Source organism: Taudactylus pleione, unplaced genomic scaffold, assembly GCF_031769625.1.
Source record: "Taudactylus pleione unplaced genomic scaffold, aTauple2 ptg000117l, whole genome shotgun sequence".
Taxonomy (NCBI): Eukaryota; Metazoa; Chordata; class Amphibia; order Anura; family Myobatrachidae; genus Taudactylus; species Taudactylus pleione.
The window spans coordinates 22,308,307-22,330,649 of NW_028284519.1; the positions used below are offsets into that span (position 1 = coordinate 22,308,307).

General features: G+C 44.3%; 1 protein-coding gene across 2 annotated transcripts in view; it reads left to right on the plus strand.

Annotated features, from left to right (window-relative positions):
• Positions 1-22,343, plus strand: part of HSF4 (heat shock transcription factor 4) — a 96,130-nt gene that overhangs the window by 57,104 nt on the left and 16,683 nt on the right. For both annotated transcript variants that reach the window (XM_088471987.1, XM_088471988.1), the window contains exons 6-8: positions 5,620-5,684; positions 12,774-12,873; positions 21,556-21,680. In XM_088471987.1, coding sequence (XP_088328113.1) covers positions 5,620-5,684; positions 12,774-12,873; positions 21,556-21,680 — 290 coding nt within the window. The remainder of the gene's footprint in view (positions 1-5,619; positions 5,685-12,773; positions 12,874-21,555; positions 21,681-22,343) is intronic.

Consider the following 22,343-nt stretch of genomic DNA (forward strand, 5'->3'; position numbering starts at 1 on the left):
TTTATTCCCAGTCATTTGCAGTCAATGTTGATCACCTCACAGCTCACAATATTGTATTTTTCATCTAGGTTAGGCCTAGGGCCAAAATCGTGCTTCCAGCTAGTTGGCTGACTAAACTAAGCGACAGCAGTGGGCGGCACTAACATGTGGCCATTTTTTAAAAATGAAAGGGGCATACAGGAGATGCTGAGAGTGGCCATTACAATTTCTATTATTTATTTTTTTATTTTGTCCAGAACTTGGGTCCTGGAGCACCCCTGACCGAGGCAGCAGCGATTGATGACACAGGCAGCACTAGGTTGCTGTCTGATAATAAGCGCGGCTAACGCACATGCACACTCAGAAGAAAAAAATACACTTTTTATTATATATATATATATATATATATATTATTTTTTTTTGTCCAGAACTTGGGGCCCAGAGCACCCCTGACCGAGGCAGCAGCGATTGATGACACAGGCAGCACTAGGTTGCTGTCTGAATAAGTGTGGCTAATGCACACACAACTAAAAAATACACTCTTTAATTATATAGATTTTATTTTTTTTGGTCCACAACTTGGGGCCCGGAGCACCCCTGACCGAGGCAGCAGCGATTGACGACACAGGCAGCACGTTACTAGCCCAGATGGACACAGCACAGCAGCCCAGATGGACACAGCAGACAGCACCAGCCTTTACTACCCACCCTCCCTGTTCACTCTCCACAGCCAGAGTGAAATGGCGCCGGCGCGGGCTCCTTATAAAGCAGAGATGAAAGCCCACGAGCCGCAAGATTTCGTCTCTGAGGGTTTTGCCTCGGTTTGAGTTCTGGGACCGGCAGGGGAACCAAACGCAAGTTCGGTTCTCGCCCTGGATCTCTAAGTTCAGAGATCCGAACCCGCTCATTTCTAATAATAACTCATCGGTTCTTACTGATAACCTCAACTCATCGAATCCTACCCATAATCACAGACCATCGGTCTCAGCCGATAACGACAGACCCACACCTCCTGTCCATTTCCCTAGTTTCAGTGCTAGTACTGAGTGACGCAGCCAGGGGGGCGCGACCTGCCCACCTGGATGCAGCAAAGTCCATATTTCCTTGCGGTGGTCTCTGGTGAACACTGCTGGTGGGTTAGACTACGCTTCTCTGTTCTGGATCTCTGGGAATCAGTATGAATTACTGCCGGACGCAAGTCCGGCGGTTTAAATCCCGACAGCGGCTGGCCGACATGGCTGAAAATCCTGATCGTCCCAAGGTAAGTATTAACTAACCTAACCTCCCCCCCCTAACCCTAACCCTCCTTAGGGGTGCCTAACCCTAACCTTCCCCCCAGTGCCTAACCCTATTCCCCCCTTCCCCGCCGCCTAAACCTAAGTCCTGCGGGGGGTGCCTAATCCTAAGTCCCCCCCTGGGGGTGCCTAACCCTAACCCTCCCTCCCCCTAGCCTAACCCTAACCTCCCGGGGGGGTGCCTAACCCTAAGTCCCCCCCGGGAGCCCTAAACCTAACTCTCACTTCGATCGGGATGCCTGGCGCCGGTCTCCCGGCGTCGGTAATGTGACAGGCGTCTAGATTTAGACATCTGTCATTTAACCCTCACCAGGATAAAGCAATCTGGAAGCCAGCTGTCGGGATTACGTCCGCTGGCTTCCCGACTGTATACCGGGTCTCTGCCAACACTCAGTACTAGTTTCAATACCCAGTTCCACACATGAGCAGGAGTTACATCCGCCCAGCAATCTTCATCACGAAATCCATAGAGTCCCTGTCACGTCCAGACCCCAGTCCAGATTCACAAGAAACCCAATCCGTGACGGTCTGCAGTGTTAGTAGTTTGCATACCAGAAAGCAGATATCTCTGACCCCTCCAGCATCAGACATTTGTTAAAAAGGTATGATACTAACACAATTATCAGCTTAATAAATAGGGGTTGAGTATGGGAAGCCGGCGCTCGGGATCTCGGCGGTCAGAATCCCGATGCCGGCATTCAGACAGGGTTAGGATACCGACACCTTTAAGTATCCTAACCCTACCCCTAACCGCAATACTTACCATCGGGATGCCGGCGGTGAGGATGGTGGCGCCAGGATCCTGACTGGTGTTGGGTGTTGGGATTCTGGTGCCGGCATCCCGACAACCAGGTTATCAACTACATCCCATAAATAGGCCCCTAGGTCATTTTACTGTTTAACAGACCTGTTTGTAATGCACATATCTGGATGCAGTTGGAGCATTCACAATCAAATGCGCCTACCATACGAATGTAACGTGTGATGTTGACAGCAATTACAATGTTTACCTCATTGAACCTCCTGCCAATTGTCAATGATAGTTATTATTTAAGGCTGCTGCTACTACACAATCTTTAAATAGAAGTATTTAGATGTGTTTCTGGAAGTTATGTTCAGTATTCCCAGTAAGAGGATGATGAGCTCTAACAGGGGTCTACCTGGTCTGATTTTATTTAAAAAGTTCCTAGGAAATGAAGCAGCATCTAGGTGAGCTCCGACACACTGGTTAGGGCGATAGTTGGTTAATTGGCGAGCACCGGAGAAGAAGGATAATGGTACACTGTCTATGACATTTTTTTATTGGATATGTTGAATAAGTAATTGCACCTAAAATCATAGGCAAGATCCATTGTTCACAACCTGCAAGTGCAATTACCTTTTTCTCCAATATAAAAAAAGTCACTTGGTCTGTGTGTGTGTCTCTATAGTGTTCTCCAATTAAGCCCATCTTTAAATTATGCAAGAAAAGAACAAAGCGAGTGGACCTTATTCTGAAATGCACGTAGCAGCGTCTATTGGCCGTTGTCTGTCTGGGACTTTATGCAAAGGGCGCTACAAACTCCTTCCCTTGTGTACATCTGAGTGTCCAAATGTGCAAGAAGTAAGGACGTGTTGTAATACAGATTGGTGCATCCTTAGACGCCATCGAAAATTTCACAATCAAAATTAACATCAGCCCCACGCCAGGGGCATTCTCTCCATCTGCCCATGGCCTCCTATGCCTGCATCTGTGCGCCTGGGAATGCAGATGTTTGCATTGACACGCCCATGTGACATGCAGTCACGCCCACAAAATGGCATATCAGGGGGCATGGCGTCACAGACATGAGACAACGGCTCCTTGAGTCTAAGGCACGCACTAAGAGTAGATGAGTGCTGCCACCAGGTATCACCCCCGGTGACACCACTGATATTTTCCTTAATATTTTAAGCTCTAGTTCTATGAGTTTTTGTTGGTCGTTATAAACTGTCCTGTTTTGTGTGAGGAATAGAAGTACAAGCAAGGTAAGCTTCAGACTAGTTAAAAACAAACATTATGATGCAGGTTATAAATTCGTGGAAACAACATTTTTGAAGTACTTGTGTTCAATTTCAGACAGGGGTGTTTTTAATCATGTTAAATAAATGTGGCACTTGCCATTTATTACTTTACTTACTGATTAAGAAAACCCCACTATATTTCTTTGGCATGATCACATGGCCACAAATCCATGCTGCCTTGGATCTTGTAATAGTCAACAATTCTATTTTTAAATGATTCTGGTTTTGGGAGACTCTCATTGCTACAGTTATCACATTCTTCCCTACTGCCTTTATTTTGTGTATTGGAACCTGTGTCAGTGCTGCACCTGGAAATATACCTGTCAGCTGCAAATGGTTTAAAAGTTTGGTCAGTGACCGTGCATGTACACGATGTAGAAGCTTTTAATGATCTATTTTTTACTTTGAGAATTAATTTGGGCTTCCAGTAGCAGATTCACAAAAGTTCAAAGAAATTGAAAGTTGGTAAAAAAAAATAGAAGAAATATTATTTACACATATATATATATATATATATATATATATATATATATATATATATATAAAATTATATATTTTAATAATAAAGCATTTTTTCAGGTGTATTCTTTAAATAGGGATTCAAACATACTTGCCAACTCTCCCTCATTGTCAGGGAGACTTCCTGAAATAGGAGCAATGTCCCAGACTCCCTGAACAGTCCAGCAATCTCCCTGATTGCACCTTACCCCATTTTGAAGCTGTTACATGTGTATATATATATAAGTATACATATACAGTATATATATATATATATATATATATATATATATATATAAAGATTTATACATTCAAATGGGATCATTGGTATAATTTCCCTGCATTGGCTATAAGGCACAATGGCCCTCATTCAGAGCCGTACGCTCTGAGCAGAGCGTACGCTCTGAATGAGGGCCGCCCTCCATAAAAATGGAGCGTCCTCCTGGACGCTCGTATAGCTGTGGGACCATCGCGACCATCGAAACTGCGAGCCGGAGCCTGCGGTTGAGGTTTTCAACCGCAAGGCCCAGAGTGACTTTGGCTCTATCAGAGCCAAAATCACTCCCACTGACATCACTAGTGATGTCAGTGGGCCGGCTTCTGACGGTAGGCGTTCCCTTGGGAACGCCCCCGTCAGGGAGGCACGCCCACCAAAGGGGGCGTGCTGTCAATCACCATCGACAGCACGCCCCCTTTGATCAGACACAACGAGCGAAGGACTTTCCTTCGCTCGTCGCGTCTGGCGCATGCGCACGACGGAGCTCCCTCCGTCGTGCGCATGCTCAGTGCAGACCATCGACCCACTTGCGAGCGGACAGCCGCTTGCGAGTGGGTCTGAATCAGGGCCTATGATCCCTATGGCTACATACATTTTCTGACAAGTATTAGTGTGTTTTCATCAACAAGTACATCTTCGCTTTGGGGCTCGTTTACATTTGGATGTAAGTCAGTTTTATGACACGCCTCTCAGATGTAGCAGTATAATAAGTGTGTACTGTAATGTGCGCTCATAGGTTCTGCTTTCACAATCTCCCTGAAATGCTTTTTCAAAAGTAGGCAAGTATGGATTTAGGGCATTTCCCTCATCATAAATAGACCTCTTAATCCCTAGCATTAGGTGTTATTTTTAAACCTCTAGCGTTTGTGTCTGTCTAACGCTATACTGTATATCTTGTATGTAGTTTTCTTAGCATCAATATCTGCCACTTCCTCAGAGGACCATATCGACTTTCTCTTCCTTTTGCTTTTAATGATATATCTGACACAAAGTTCTGTTGCTTTTAAAAATGTATAGTTTAGTTTATGTGACCTATGAATTTCCATACTGTCTGAGATTCATTTAAATGTTATGTAATTTCACTAAACTCAACTAAAATCTTAAACCTTTGTTTTGTTGCGGTTTTGATTTTCTGTTGCCTGTATATTAGAACACACAGAGGCATACTAAAGTGTAGACGTTGCCCATAGCGACCAATCAAATTCTACTTATTTATCTAGCTAGCATCTTATAGAATAGCAAGAATCTGATTGGTTGCTATAGGCAACATATCCACTTTCTAGAAACCCGCACTTTAGTAAATATACCCCACTGACCGATGGTCAGTCCAGGTTCTCTCTCATGTACACATTTGATTCGATGATATACGTCTGCCTATGTAAAGCTAAATCTAGGATTGCTTATAAGTACACATAGGAACTGTAGTGTCTATGTCGTATTGAGGAATATGTTTTTCTCTGGAGATCACATGTGGAGAGGTCAGTGAGATCTGTAACTAACACCTGATGCTGTGTTTTTTTCTGACAGTTAATCCAGTTTCTGTTTGGACAGCTGCCTCCTGGCCCCTCCAGCAATGGGATAAAGAGAAAGATGTGAGTGCCTGCAGGACCCCCCCCCCCCCTCCACACTCCTAAAACCTCCCCAACAACAATATAACAAGCTCAGCGAGGCCCCCGGTGCAGGTCACCTGACCCCATACCCTGGTGATGGGCACTGAATGGACCTGCTGAGTCAGATCTGCTGACCACTGGCATTCAGAATACTGTGTACAAAGTGCCCTCTCAGCTCCTGGGACTATTGTGGGGGCAGAGAGAGAAGGAAAATCATCCTACAAATAGGCAGCTAAGCATAATATCCCAGATCAATAAGCAGGAATATGGAAGTTATTTTATAATCTGATGAACTACTTCTCTAGTAGCAGATCTAAGTCTTTCTGGCAGTAAGATGTAGCATTAGAGAAAACCATGTTAAAGTCTTCCTGTCAAAACGTAGCAGAGGCTGCAATTTGGTGTCTAGGTCAATATTTTGCTTACTATAATTATCATTTATTTATATGACGCCCCAAGGGGTCCTTACAAAGTATAGATACAGTATGAACAAAAACACGAATGAAAGTGACTTACAGTACAGAGCATTGCTGGACATGGACATGATTTATAAACATTGCTGCATCTACAGTTATAATACTCAAATAAGCAGTAGGGCATCAGAACACAACGGTTGTAGGCAGTGGGGATGAGATGATGATAGAAGTGAGGGAAGGAAAAGCATATGAGGGAAGAGGGCCCTGCTTGAGAGAGCTTACAGTCTAAAGGGGAGGGGCAGACAGACAAGGGTGACAAACAGGAGAGACAGTGAGGAAGGAGCAGTGGGTTAGGATGAGAGCTGCAAGGCTTTGATTAAGAAATGGGTCTTGAGAGTCCAATTGAAAATTTGTAGAGAGATGGAGTATCTGATAGGGATAGGGGGAGAGTTCCAAAGGTAAGGAGCAGCACAGGCAAAATCTTGGAGGCAGGAGTGGGAGGAAGTAATCATTTGGGAAGAGAGGTGGCATTAATGGGTGGAGCAAAGTGGGCGGGTGGGAGTGTGAAGGGAGATGAGGTCAGCAATGTTAATAGGAGAGGATGGGTGAGGGCTTTGTAAGTGAGTGTGAGAAGTTTGAATTGCGTTCTGAAGGGGAAAGGAAGCCATTGTAGGGCTTGTAAGAGAGGGGAGGCAAAGAGAGAAGATTTGGAGAGAAGATTAACAGGGCAGCAGCATTGAGGACAGATTGGAGCAGAAACAGGTGGGAGTCAGAGGGTCCAAATAAGAAGAAGTTGCAGTAGTCTAGTCCGGAGATGACCAGTGAATGGATGAGGGTCTTAAGCTGGGTACACACTAGACAATGTGTACCCAGCACGAAATCTCTAGCGACGGGACTCTGTAGGGGTGCTGGCATCGGCAAGTGCATACACACTTGCCGATGCTGTATTCGGCAGCATGGCCCCTGCTAACAATATCGCCTGTCAGACATGCATGCAGGTTCGACAGACGATGTAACTGATGATGCACGGGAGTGTGCATCATCAGTGACATAGTGCATACACACTCGACAATATGAATGATTTGTTGTTCCGATGTGTCAGAATCGGCCAAATCGTTCATAAAATCGTCTAGTGTGTACCCAGATTTCGTTTCCTCCATGGTGAGAAAGGGTCTGATCCTGGAGATCTTTTTGAGTTTGAAATGGCAGGACTGCCAGAGGTACTGGATGTGTGGTTTGACGGAGAGGGAGGAGTCATGGATAACTCCAAAACCATGCCCTTGCGAGCTAGAGGATATGATGGTGCTGTTAATAGATAAAGAACTTGTGGGAGATGAGGGTATTCAGGAGGTTGAGAAAATGATTAGCTTAGTCTTGGACAAGTTAGGTTTAAGAAAGCGCTGGGACATCCTGGAGGAAATACTGTAGCAGAGACACAGTTGGAGATACGAGTGAGGAGAGGTAGATCTGAGTGTCATCAGCATAGAGATGATACTGATGACCAAAAGAGCTGATGAGCTCACTTATAGAAAGAGAAGAGTAGAGGTCCAAGAACAGAACCATGCGGGGCACCTACTGGCAAGGAAGTGGAGGGGAAAGTGGGGTGATAAGAGGAGATGGAGAAAGAACGGTCAGAGAGGTAGGAGAACAGCCATGAGAGAGCAGAATCATGCAGACCAAAGATTTGCAGTAGGAGAGGGTGGTCCACAGTGTCAAACGCAGCAGAGAGGTCAAGGAAAACGAGCAAAGAGTAGTAGCCCTTGGATCTGGCAACAAGAAGGTCATTGCTGACTTTAGTAAGGTCTGTTTCTGTGGAGTGTATGAAATCCAGACTGAAATGGGTCCAGCAAGGAGTGGGAGGAAAGAAAGGCGGTGAACAGTTGTAGACAATACGCTCAAGGAGTTTGGAGGCTAAGGGGACGAGAGAGAAGGGGCGGTAGCTAGAATGAGTGTCAGGATCATAGGTGGGCTTTTTAAAAATGGGGGAGACAAAAGCATGCCGCGGGGACAGTGCCTGATGAGAGGGGGGGAATGAAGAGATGAGCAAAATTGGAACAGGCAGCAGGAGAGAGGGAGTGGGCGAGGCTGGATAGGGTCAAACAGGGAAGTGGAAGGAGGGCTTGGATTAGGGTCATGACTTCCTCTCCAGATACTGAGAAGAAAGAAATCCAACATTGGAAAAGTGGATGGGGAGAGGCAGGGTGGGAAAAAGGGGATGGGGTGCTGAGGGAGTGGTGGAATGTGATCTCCTGATCTATGGATTCAATTTTAGTTGTGAAGTGGATGACATAGTTAAGGGCAGAGAGTGAGGAGGTGAGACAAGGAGGAGGGGGGGGGGAGAGATGAAGGTGACGACAAGACAACAGGGGTTGGAGGACTGGGAAGAGATAAGGGTCTTGAAGTAAGACTGTTTAGAGAAGCACTGTAGATTGAGAACATAAATTTGACAGATCATAAAAGTAATTCACTTGACATCTATAAGACACAAATAGTGATGTCGATGAAGTGATAGTGTACTTTCTCTTGGATATTTGTCCAGTCTACAAAATTGCTGCCTCCAATGTGAGTGACTGACAAATGCACTTTAAAGAATTGAGTGGGGAGTTTTTGTGATAGATCTGTAACATGTATTTAAGACCTATTTTATAGAAATATAACATATTTTAAGTAAACAATACTCAACATCATTGGAACGGCCCGACATATCATCCACATCGGCCAGTGTGTACCCACTACTGTTGAGCGAGCATGCACGCTCCCTACATGCTACTCAATCTGTCAATTTGCTGAATGACCCCATGTTTGTGAAGGCGGCTGGTGAACAAAATATCATGTGGTCGCTCCCCAGATTATACGGTCTCAAACGACTGCACTATATTTTGTCCATCGCATCGTGCGTCGGCCAGGTAAACACATCGTCTAGTGTGTACCTGGCATTAGTGTGGCAAGTGTTTATTATCACTATATACTATTATATATCACTATATATCGCATCATATCGATGTAATATATAGTAGTTCTAAGTAGTAATTCACAAATACCTATCTGGCACAGCAATCCAAAAAGCAGGCCCCTCCACAATCCTGAGATATTGTGATCTTGGTGAGTATAGCGCCAACTGCGTGTGCGCCTGCAGTGCCATGGGTGGAGAAGCAGCAGAGCGGTCAGATCAGACCAGGGCAGATCAAGTCGGCTGGGGGGGAGTGGTAGGTTAGGGAGAGGGGGTGCAGTCTGAGATGACCCGGCATATGCCAAGTTCCACTACTACTATAGAAGAAGCAGGAAAATAGGAGGCATCACTGCTTCTCTCCAGCTGAGTATCCCGGATACCTCTGATTGGCTGGTGTCAATGAAGGGGGCGGAGAGGACAGGGCGGAGGCAGGAAGACAGCAGCTTTTCTCCTGTCAGTAGGCTCATTACGTCATCTGCAGATGGCAAAGGTTTTTTGAAAAGCTAAATGGAAATCTGAACTTTCCCTTCTTCTCTGAAATGCTTTCCCTATACTAGTGTATGGGGAAGCGATATCTACTACTCTAACCAGGAGCGCCTCGGGGGATATCAGAAACGTCTCAAAATAGTGAAAAGCTCTTTTTTCTGAAGTGCTTTGAAAAAAAAAGTGTGGAGAATTGAACCAGTGGAGAAGTTGCCCATAGCAACCAATCAGCTTTCAAGTAACATTTATCTAGTACAGTCTATAAAATAATAGGTAGGAGCTGATTGGTTGCTATGGGCATTTTTTCCTTATCCACTTCTCCACGCTTTTCACTTCTTGATAAATTGACCCTCAAGACTTACAAGGAGCGAGTGTGTGGACGCCCACAAGCAAGTCTGACTGCGGCCTAGAAGAAGAATTAGAGCACTGCTACTTACATTTTGATGGAATTTGCACCAAAATTATCTACAGTATGAAGTATATTTCTATGATGTCTCCTTAAGTGTATACCCTTCACAATGGAAGAGACACTAAAATTCTAACCTAAAAGCTTTACTTTCTTATACTAAGGTTGACAGTCTTCCAGAATAGAGGGCAGTGAAGATGGGAAATTTACATTCTTCCAGATTCTAAGGAAGAGATATAGGGCCTGATTCAGAGCCGTTCGCTATTTGCGGTCGTTCGTTTAAAAACAAGGGGTGGCTATTCAAATGATCCGTACGCACATTGCAGTCTGTTCACACCTCTAAGTCTGAACGAGCGAGCAAAACATACGCTCGTTTATTTGTTAAAAACGCCCCCTGGCCGCTCGCACCATACGTCATGTCCGCTATTTATTAGATTAATCGAGTACATCGACCAGCGTATGAACTGCTCGCTATTCTTGTGGTTGGTGTTTGCTACCACAAATTTGCGAGCAGTTCTGGCTCTAAAATAACCAAGTGACGTGGTCACTGACGCTGCTGTTTTAAATATACACACCCATAAAACGCCCGTTTTGACCTTTAGGCACGCCTGCGTTCGGATCTCCACTCCCCGTTTTCAAGCACCTTCCCCTGTTACCACCCACAAACGCCTCATTCTGTCACTCAAAATAGCAGGCACTCGCTATATAGCGTACAAACGATTTTCGGCCGCACTGACTGCTTCGCGCATGCGTACTAAAAACCGTACGCATGCGCAGATGTGCAAACATCGCTCGGAACGAGCGTACTGCCGCTAACGAGCGGCTCTGAATGAGGGCCATAGAAAGTAATAGGGACTCTAAATGCGGAGGATAATTCCAGATCATAACTGATGGAGTCTATTCAACAGTCCTTTTTTATGGACTTGTGCATTTAGGATCTAACTTATCTGGGGGGAGACTTATGCGAATGTTTCTTTCTAGTGAACAACCAAACTGTATTTTAATATTGTCTCCAACTACTATACAGAAACCGATTTGATTTAAGTTGTGACTTAAATTACTTTAGGGATCTTTCCAGATTCTTCTGTTGTGCAGCCCCACTTTTCCATAGAACCTGTGTCCCACTACCTTGTACACATGTACACATAGCTATAGTTGCTGACCAATATAACATAGACCAGGCCAAACACAATAGACAAAGAGGTACAAAATTAGCAGGAAAAATCAAGGCCAAACAGGCTCTAATATCAGGGCAGGAACATCAGGGCAGGAATATCAGGGCAGGAATATCAGGGCACTAGTATAAGGGCAGGAACATCAGGGCACTAATATCAGGGCAGGAAAATCAGGGCACTAATATCAGGGCAGGAATATTGGGGCACTAATATCAGGGCAGGAATATCAGGGCATTAATATCAGGGTACTAATATCAGGGCAGGAACATCAGGGCACTAATATCAGGGCAGGAACATCAGGGCACTAATATCCGGGCAGGAACATCGGAGTACTAGCACTAATATCAGGACAGGAATATCGGGGCACTAGCACTAATATCAGGGCAGGAATATCGGGGCACTAGCACTAATATCAGGGCAGGAACAATGGTCAGGAACAAAGCGAAGGTCAATAACCCTTATTAAAGCATCAAAGACCTGTAGTGGATTTATATTTGCATCCATTACTTTGTTCAATCTAGTAGATGCATGTAATCATATGTTCTATACCTATTTACGGTGCGGCAGAACCCTTGTGGTTCCATATAGATAAAAGATAATACTAGTAATGGGAATTGTTGAGAAGACACTGGTAAGTACTATATCATATCGTTATATGTCCCTATAATCCTACCATGAAGCCTAATTATTCCATCTCATAGCATAGAAATGCTGTCATATATTGTAATTTGCCCTCATATACCATCATAATCCCACTATAAACTTGTATTACCTTTACTTAGCATATAAATACCATCATATAACCAACATATAGCCCATATCATACCTCCATATACTGTAGCCCAATGCCTAAAGGATTTACCACCAACTACTGAGGATACCATTATTTTCCCCACTGCTGCCACTGCCCTCTGAACAATTTTTAAAACCTGGAACTGTCCATGGACATTTGAGGCAAATGGCAATTATGGTCACAGGGGCTCTAGCTTGGTTTAAACAGTTAAAAGCTGTAATGGTAATATTCTCTAGACCAGAGGTGTTTAGGCCCTACAGCTGCTGTAGAACTACACATCCCATCATGCCCTGCCACCGTTTTAGCATGCACTAATAGCAAAACTGTGGCAGAGCATGCTGGGATGTGTAGTTCCACAGCAGTTGGAGGGTGCCAGTTAATACGCTATTTATTTGCATCTGTAGTAAAATAAAATGGCCACTATCTTTAGCTTTATGAGTTTGCAAATATTAAATTGCAGCTGTGTATTGTGCACACTAAAGAATGGTGTCAAGCTGTCGAAAATGTAGGTCTAATGTTTTCACAGGACTACCTCCTCCATTTGTTTAAACACTGGACTATTATACTGAGCTGTGAAGCAAAAATATATTATTACTAAGTTGTGTGGGAACCAGTTTTACAAGATTGTACCAGATTCTTGGCACAAAAAAATCCCTTTAATTTAGTTTGTATAAGTTACTTCTGTTTATCAATCATGTCATCAACCCTGTTGTGCATAGATTGTGTGAGGGGAGGATGGCTAAGTAAATTGATTTTAGTCACTTTGTGTGCCTGTCAATTATATTCATTCTTATTAGATAAAATCTCACGTAGAGAAATATATATAATTAACTCTTACCATTCCTCTGTAGACCCCTCATGTTGGATGATGGAAACTGTGCTTTACCCCTGTCCAAATTCAGCAGGCACCTCCCGGTGGAAGCCCTGCATGACCCATATTACATCCAATCAGTAAGTCTGTATTTCCTATGTTTTTATTGGCAAAGCAAATGCATGCCAGTAATAGTGTTTGTGTCACAAAACATGACTGGGAGCTGTTGTTAAACATGCACAAATAAACATTTTAAGAAAACATATATACAATGCATTCTAAAAGGCGTGACAGTGCTCCGCTGTGCTAGACATACTGTACGTACAACAGGCACATACAAGGAAAACAGAACAGACATGAAATCAAAGGGTATGGAGAGCCCTGCTCATCAGCGAGCTTCCATTCCGATTGGAGGAGGACACAGCTGAGGCAGTAGGAGGACTAGGAGTGACCTGTCACTGTCATATGGCAGCTATTGAACAACAAAGACAATTAGTTGGTCTATAAAGCATCTTCATTCCATTTCAGTTTGTGTTTACCACCTTTACCAGAGTACTGTTTTGTTGTCTTACATGAGTTTACAATGATCCCTCCCTGTAACATAAGCCTGGGAAATGGGATCTTTATTTCTACCGGGAAATGACCTGCTACTTTAGATTTATATAAAAATAATAATATTTACCTTCTTTGTTGTTAGTGAAAGTAGCGGATGCTGTGGCTAATGGACTACAGCCATAACAGCCACAGCCTTAATCTGTCCTCAAATGTTAGCTACTATTTACTGTCTATGAGAATAAATATGTGAGGCAAGGAGACAGGAGGAAGAGAGGGCCCTGCTTGTGAGAACTGTAATACTACATGGGTCCAGGATGGTGAATTGTGAGGAGGAATTAATTTAGGATGGGTCGGGTTAGCTAAATGTAAAGAGGTTAAGAGGTCTATGTACTAAGCCACGGAGAGAGATTTAGGGGTCTATTTACTAAGCAGTGTGAGGAAACAGAGTGAAAATTTATAAGAAAGTGACAAGGTGCCAGCCAATCAGCTCCCAACTGCCATCTCACAGGCTGTGTTTGAAAAATGACAGTTGGGAGCTGGTTGGCTGGCACCTTATCACTTTCTTATGACTTTTCACTCTGTCTCCTCACACTGCTTAGTAAATAGACCCCAAAGTGTCAACCAATAAGTTCCTAACTGTCACTTTACAGGCTGTGCTCAAAAAATCACAAGAGCTGATTGGTTAGTACAAACAGTGATGGGAGAGACAGATTAGTCATGGGACAGATGGGTACAGGAAGGCCAGACAGGATGAGAATCTAGTTATATAAGTGGTACTGTAGGTAGGAAGGAAGTAGGAAAGCCAGGATAGGTACCAAGAATGTGGTTAGTTATATGGATGCCATGTATATGATTCGTTGGATGTAATTAACATAATTGAGACCTTTGTATAACAGAATAACCTCTGATTAATCCAACACCTATTACATAGATCTAGATTTCTGTTGAGAATAGAGCTTTTAAGCATATGTAAGCATATAACTGGCTACAACTTCTAACACATTGTGAAACAAGTGCAGGAATAACCATTTGTATATGTTGTGAAATAAAACACAGGAGAGCATTTTCTATCACCTATATTTGCAAGAAGAGAATACAAGAGTGTATATAGTATGCAGAGCATCTTATAATCACTATTCACACTTTATTTGCACTTTCTCTTATCTATCCTTTTTATATCACTGGTTTTTAACAGGTTGCTAGTTATAATGTGAGTAATAAAAGTAGGAAAGAGATAATGTGATGTATGGAGTCTGTTTGGTCCTTGACGTTAGAGGCAAAGTTGTGTACTGTGAGCATAGATGGAGGGGCGGGGGGAGGAGGCAGAAGCCTGAGCAGGGATCTGATTTAGGGGAAGAGGCAACAAGGTTGTTGGACTGGGATGAATGAGAGAAGGGTTTGAAGTAGGCCTGTTTGGCACGAGGGACGTGTTTGAAACTTGAAGCAAAAATACTTCAAAGACATTTCCAGTTCACCTTTGTTATCTCATCAGATACATTCTGCCTCATTTATGGGATGGTGCTGTTTTACTGGTTCTCAACTACATTTTTGTACCAGGCAAACTTGCCGACTTGATTAAGATGTTCTCCGGGAGTTCCCAAGAGAGGACGGCCCGGGTGATGGGGATGGGGTGCCTCGCCCCATTTGATGTTTTGCCTGGAATCCCAGCGATTCATAACCAATTTCATCATCACTGGCCCTTGTTCTGTCCATTTCATGGAACGGCCAGGGAGTGAGGGTAGTCACCCCCTCCAAAATTGGGGGTCTCGCAGCAGTGAAAATGTATAAGACTCGGGAGAGTGGAAATGTATAAAAGCAGGTGTACACAGGTGGCATAATTATTGATTATGCAAAATAGATTAAGACACCTGAGCATGATTAAATAAATACTGAAAACATGCCTTGTTGGGAGTACATGAGTTTAAAGAGACAAGTTGATTTTGAATGAGGTAAAACAGACCAGGTTTTACCAGCATTTCATGTAGAACCTATGCTGGAATAGTGATATATTTCCTATAAGTAGAGCTAAACCCTGAGGCAATATTCAGCATGTGTTAAAACTATGTAATGTTCTTTTCTGCAATTACATATCTAATGTTGTGCAATTACAAACAATAATGGCAAACACTCACCTCTCATTAGTTTGCTGCACTCCTAGCATAACAACATAAATAAAAAGCACAGCAATGGAATGTACAAATTATCTCCCAGTTTCAAAGATCATACAGCATAGCACGCTCTTATGGTGGCGTGGTCTGTTAATTAACAATGGTCTTAAAAATGCAGCATACTCTTCTTAAATGGCCATTTTACTGACCTGTTACTTATTGTGATGTTAGTGATTTTCTGTTTTGTAGAATATGTTTGAAAGGTACATCAAGCAGTTTGTCAGATATTTCTTTTTACTTCAGCAAAGCAGACCAATGGCAACAGCCGCTTGTATTGTTAAATATAAATAAGTACAGATACATAGTTTTTGTAAAGGGTAGTTTATGGCCATATATTTTGCAAAGAACTAGAAAAAACAAAGCATAAAAATTAGGGATGAGCGGGTTCGGTTCCCTGAGAACCGAACCCACCCGAACTTCGGGGATCCGGGGCGATCCGAGCCCAAGCTCGGATCTCCCTGTCTGCCCCGGATCCCTCTCCCGAGGCAAAACCTCGAGATCTGCTGTCGGATCTCGAGGTTTTGCCTCGAGCGGCCATTTAAAAAAAAATGCCTTTGCCTTTAATGGGCAAAGTGCTGATTGGCTGACAGAGCCGTCTGTCACGGCTCTCAGCCAATCAGCATTATGGTGCTCATTTGCATGTAGCACGGACTCGTGAGATCCGTGCTACATGCATCTGTGTGATTGACAGTGACACAGAGCACAGATGGGTCAGTGAGACCCGTCTGTGCTGCTGTGTATTTCAATGACACAGATGCACGCACGGACCAGGAGATCCGTGCTACTTGCATCTGTGTCATTGACACAGAGCACTAACGGGTCCGTGAGACCCGTCTGTGCTGCTGTGGTAAATAAAAAAAAAAAAACCTGTGTAAAAAGAGAAAAAAATGGCGTGCCCCCCCCCCCAAAAAAGAGCAACCAGCCCCGGGCATTAGTGACCCAGTGCTGGGTGTGCTTAAATACAGGGGACAAACGACATAGGGGTCCCCTGTACTTAAACACAACCAGCACCGGGCTAGTCAGAACCAGAGCTGGTTGCCAAAATACGGGGGACAAACGACGTAGGGGTCCCCCGTATTCTGCGCAACCAGCTCTGGGCTCTGATCCGGTCCTGGTTCTGGAAATACAGGGGAAAAAAATGAGTAGGGTTCCCCTGTATGTTCCAGAACCAGCACTGGACTTTTTCTAGCGGGGGGCTGATGCCACAGCCAGGGGAGCCCTTTCACCGGGCCCCCCAGCCGCAGCATCAGCCCTGACCGCTAGTCAGCCCAGGCCGGGGATCCCTGGAGAGCTGGGGACCCCCCCAATAAAGGGGTCACCCTCTCCAGGGCACCCCAGGCCCAGGCTGATAGCCCGGGGCTATCCCCGCCACCCCTGGTGGCGGTGGGTGGCGGGTTGATTGTGTGGTGTGGTGTAAATAAAGAATATCAAACATTGTCTTTACAAGTAGAACTGCAAGTCCCAGCAAGCCTGCCCCGCATGCTGGTACTTGGAGAACCACAAGTACCAGCATGCAGGGCATTAAGGGCCCACTAGTACCTGTAGTTCACCTGTAAAAAAATGTTTAAAAAAAACACAGGACACACACACCGTGACAGTATAAGTTTATTAAACATACATACACACACACACACACACACACATGTACACATACTCACCTATGTAACCCTGTAGCATCGGTCCACTTGTCCGGTAAAGTATCCATAGGGGACCTGTGAAAAAAAACATACTCACCATCTCCTATGCGAGGTTCTGTCCTCTTCGTTCCAAAGTAGGCATCCCCGGACTTGGCAAAAAAAAAAACGAAAACGCGATCCACGAACTTAGTACCGTTCTATAGAACGGTACTTCCCGAATGAGAGCTTAGCGGCGGGGTATCACCATGGAAACCCCGCTGCTAAGCGTTCATTGGCTGAGAGAGGCCATCTCCCGTCTCTCTCAGCCAATGAACGGCTCCCTCCATTGTAGTCAATGCTGGGAGCCGCAAGGTTATTAAAGTTTACCCTGCGGTTCCCACCATTGACTACAATGGAGGGAGCCGTTCATTGGCTGAGAGACGGGAGATGACCTCTCTCAGCCAATGAACGCTTAGCAGCGGGGTTTCCATGGTGATACCCCGCCGCTAAGCTCTCATTCGGGAAGTACCGTTCTATAGAACGGTACTAAGTTCGTGGATCGCGTTTTCGTTTTTTTTTTTTGCCAAGTCCGGGGATGCCTACTTTGGAACGAAGAGGACAGAACCTCGCATAGGAGATGGTGAGTATGTTTTTTTTCACAGGTCCCCTAGGGATACTTTACCGGACAAGTGGACCGATGCTACAGGTTACATAGGTGAGTATGTGTACGTGTGTGTGTGTATGTATGTTTAATAAACTTATACTGTCACGGTGTGTGTGTCCTGTGTTTTTTTAAACATTTTTTTTACAGGTGAACTACAGGTACTAGTGGGCCCTTAATGCCCTGCATGCTGGTACTTGTGGTTCTCCAAGTACCAGCATGCGGGGCAGGCTAGCTGGGACTTGCAGTTCTACTTGTAAAGACAATGTTTGATATTCTTTATTTACACCACACCACACAATCAACCCGCCACCCACCGCCACCAGGGGTGGCGGGGATAGCCCCGGGCTATCAGCCTGGGGTGCCCTGGAGAGGGTGACCCCTTTATTGGGGGGGTCCCCAGCTCTCCAGGGATCCCCGGCCTGGGCTGACTAGCGGTCAGGGTTGATGCTGCGGCTGGGGGGCCCGGTGAAAGGGCTCCCCTGGCTGTGGCATCAGCCCCCCGCTAGAAAAAGTCCAGTGCTGGTTCTGGAACATACAGGGGAACCCTACTCATTTTTTGTCCCCTATATTTCCAGAACCAGGACCGGATCAGAGCCCAGAGCTGGTTGCGCAGAATACAGGGGACCCCTACGTCGTTTGTCCCCCGTATTTTGGCAACCAGCGCTGGTTCTGACTAGCCCGGTGCTGGTTGTGCTTAAGTACAGGGGACCCCTACGTCGTTTGTCCCCTGTATTTAAGCACACCCAGCACTGGGTTACTAATGCCCGGGGCTGGTTGCTCTTTTTTGGGGGGGTGCACGCCATTTTTTTCTTTTTTTACACAGGTTTTTTTTTTTTTTTTTTACCACAGCAGCACAGACGGGTCTCACGGACCTGTCATTGCTCTGTGCCAATCACACAGATGCATGTAGCACGGATCTCCCGGGTTCGTGCTACATGCAAATGGGCACCATAACGCTGATTGGCTTCCTGTCTGCCACTGCAGTGCCACTCCTAGATGGGCCACGTGTTTGTGCCGCCCCCTTGTGTCGCTTAGCATAGTCATCCAGCTTCCTCGGTACAACCTTTTGGCCTAAAAACAATATTGTGAGGTGTGAGGTGTTCAGAATAGAGTGGAAATGAGTGGAAATTAATGTTATTGGGGTTATTAATAGCGTAGGAACAAAAAAAGGCCCATTTATGTGATTTTAGCGTTTTTTTTTTATTTTTTAAGAAAAAATCCAGATCCAAAACACAAAACCCAGAACCCAAAACACGGAAGGGTGGTTTTGGCAAAACCAATCCAGATCCAAAACACGAAGAAAGATCCAGATCCAAAACCAAAACACAAAACACGAAAAGTGTCCGGTGCACACCCCTAATAAAAATATACTTATAGGGCGTGTCACCAAATAAAAATATATTTTACATTGTGATACACACGCATGCACGCACACATACAGTATATGTTAGTTGGGGTCATATGTATTACAAACTGCGGAAGTGCCGCAGTTGTTTTTCAATGTACATTACAGTACTAAATGTAACTCGCATGGACAGGGGTTGTGAGAAACACTGTCCCTGCGACATGTGAGGAGCCTGTGCTTCTCGTAGTTTGGTATATAGGGGTCAGGTCAAAGTCCCCATTGATAATTGTGGGGACTGCGATCTGCAGCAGTAGTTAGCCTTCTGCAGGAGATTTCTTTGCATTAAACTGATGTTACACAGCGGTGATACATTAAATTATACAGAAACCGTAGTTTCTGTATCAATTTATGATAAACCGGCTTGATAGATAGGCCCCTAACAATGATGACAGTAAAGTACAGATAAATGTTAAATCACATTCTAACTTTCATTAAATATATTTATCATATTAAATAATGCAGTCAGATGAAGGATGGTATCCAATTAGCCCTGATCATTTTTAGGGGGTGAATAACTGACATTTGCTGATGATAATTTCAGTTTTTCACCAATTTTTTTTCATATACAAACAAATAGGATAATTGCCAGAAAATATATAGGTATCCCGTGATAAGTTCACAGACCTATGTGTTTTCGCCATTGCTCTGGTGAAAAAACTGCACTATACGGGGATCATATTTCGGGAGTGCCGTTGTCAGGCCAAACTTCGGGGCTAATTGGATAGCCCGGGTAATCCATTAGCGTCTGAACAATGTACAGGGCTAATTGGATACCACCCGAAAAGTCTTTGCAGGACATGTATTACAATTGTGATGAGGTCCAACCCCCTTCACCCAAGCACAGCAAGTCTTCTGGGAACAGTGGCGTTCCTCCCCGTGGTGTCACCCGGCGCGGAGAGGGACGATGTGTGGCCACGCCCCCTTTCGGCGACGCATGGCAACCCGAACTCCCGTGCCTTTTACTTGGGTGGGAAAGGAGGTACAGGAGGTCCCTGTGTGGAGTGCCGGCCGGCTCCCTCAATGACAGGAGCCGAGTGCTGCACTTAATGCTACAGTGCAGCACCCGGCTCCTGTCAGTGAGGGGGAGCCTGCACCTTGGTGTCACCCCCTCGGCAGGTGACACCTGAGTGCAGATCACAACCCCTGCTCCCCCCTTGTGACGCCACTGTCTAGGACGTCCAGTATTACAGATATAAACGCAATATTCGTGTTCTACAAAAATCACATAAAATACTAGTCTCATGTAACAAACGCATTATAGGTTATTTGTTTTTGGTTTTTAGTTTTTTTAATCAAAACCTCTGGGTTTACTAAAACTACCATTTTATAGAGGTGACATAATTAGCATATCCATAGCATGCTGCATATTGAAAATATATGATATGACAAAATGTAATGTAAGTAAAGAAGTATAAGTTAGTAAGTTGGTAGTAAAAGCTGGGAACCAACAATGTGGCACAACTTGCAGTGATAAATACTGTAGGTGGTTCTTGGCAAAGAGCTTTAGAATGGACTTTTTTTTCTTAACCTTGTTACCGCATTTTAAAGAACACCTCTAGCGGGTGTTTGTCAAGTTTGTTAGTTATGGCACAAACTGAATAAAACACCCATTCACTTACATAAAGTCATAGGACTTCATTTACAAAGTCAATGCACAATGTAAAATTATCTTTGGTGACGTCAGGTCCATGGATACCCAGGGGTAAATTTATTAAAGGTCTATTTAGATCGATCAGTTTAGATTGATTTTAAATTGATCTAAATCAACCTTTAGTAAATTTACTCCCCTAAAGTTCATTGGTTTGCTGGGCAAGATGGTGGCATCACTGGCGGAGCAGAACTTTGCACTGGAGCAGAGTCTTTCCTTGATTTTTGTAGGAGCACAGAACTGGCAGAGAATAGAGTGTTAATATTATTATTCCCCCCACCCCAAAACCTTTTGTAGTCTTTCTAGTCCCTCGAGTGCAATAAAGATGAGTATATGGCAAAACTACAATGATTTGTGGTGCGTGGACCACGCAAAGACCTCCCCCCATAATTCGGCTCTGTTCCCCTGGTGTACAAGAGTGCTTCTGACTGTGCATGGACTGAGATGTCTACTTTGAGCACTGTCAGATGCTGTAATACCGCTTGGTGCATCTGTAGACTGCACCATCAGTTGCAGCACCATAACTTGCCCCAGCCCTATGTGGTAGATGCAGATTTTTAATTTGAATATGGCCTCCAGTGAGAGCGATTAAGTGTCTATATAAGTAACCAGATTAACGACACACCCATAGCCTGGCCATAAGACTGACCATCTCCGTGCATCGCCCAGGGTGTTTACTCTGTAAGAAAATTCCTAGCATGAAACTGCTGCTGCATATAACCTTTATGTTTGTTTCTGAGCATCTTATATAATGTTTTCTGTGCAGCCACCTACAGATCCGGCGTCCTCTTTAAGCAGGCCCGCTGTCGGCGCTGGGCCTATCATATCAGATGTTACCGAGGCTCTGCCGCCCAACTCAGTGACTGCACAGCCTAACACTGATGAAGAAAGGTAACAAAGGGATGGGGTACTAAGGGCAGTGTTATGGTTCACATTCCTGCTAGAGATATGCATACAGAAAGCGCCTATGCAATACAAAAGTTATAAAACATCAATAGTTACTGTATAGAAAATATAACATATAAGCCCTTCACATAGAGAATCAGGAGAAATTAGCTACAGTACGTGCTCCTCACTTACTTATTTCTCTTACCCCTCTGCTTTATTATGTTACATCATCACTGCTTCTTATACTTTTAGCTATAATAATTTTCCCCACTGTCCTTTACACATTAAAATACAGGCATTCCATCTACAGTAATGCTTGGGACTCCATGGGGAAAATGTACAAAACTGCAGTTTCACAAAAGAGGATGTGTTTCCAATAGCAACCAATTATAATGTAGCTATCATTTATCTGGTAAATTCTGGAAAATGATAGCTAACATATGATTGGTTGCTATGGGAAAAACATCCACGTTTAATAAAATTAAACTTTAGAAGATTTACCTCCAAGTTTTTGTTTTTAGGGCTTTTTTCATAATCATTCTATGGATCACAACGTAAGCTGAAAAGATGGCTTGTGTTTAAGGAAGATTGAGGGCTCTTAATGACTAATTATTTGGACTGTCACTAAAAACTGGATTTACAATTCAATAGAGATGTGCAGTTCGG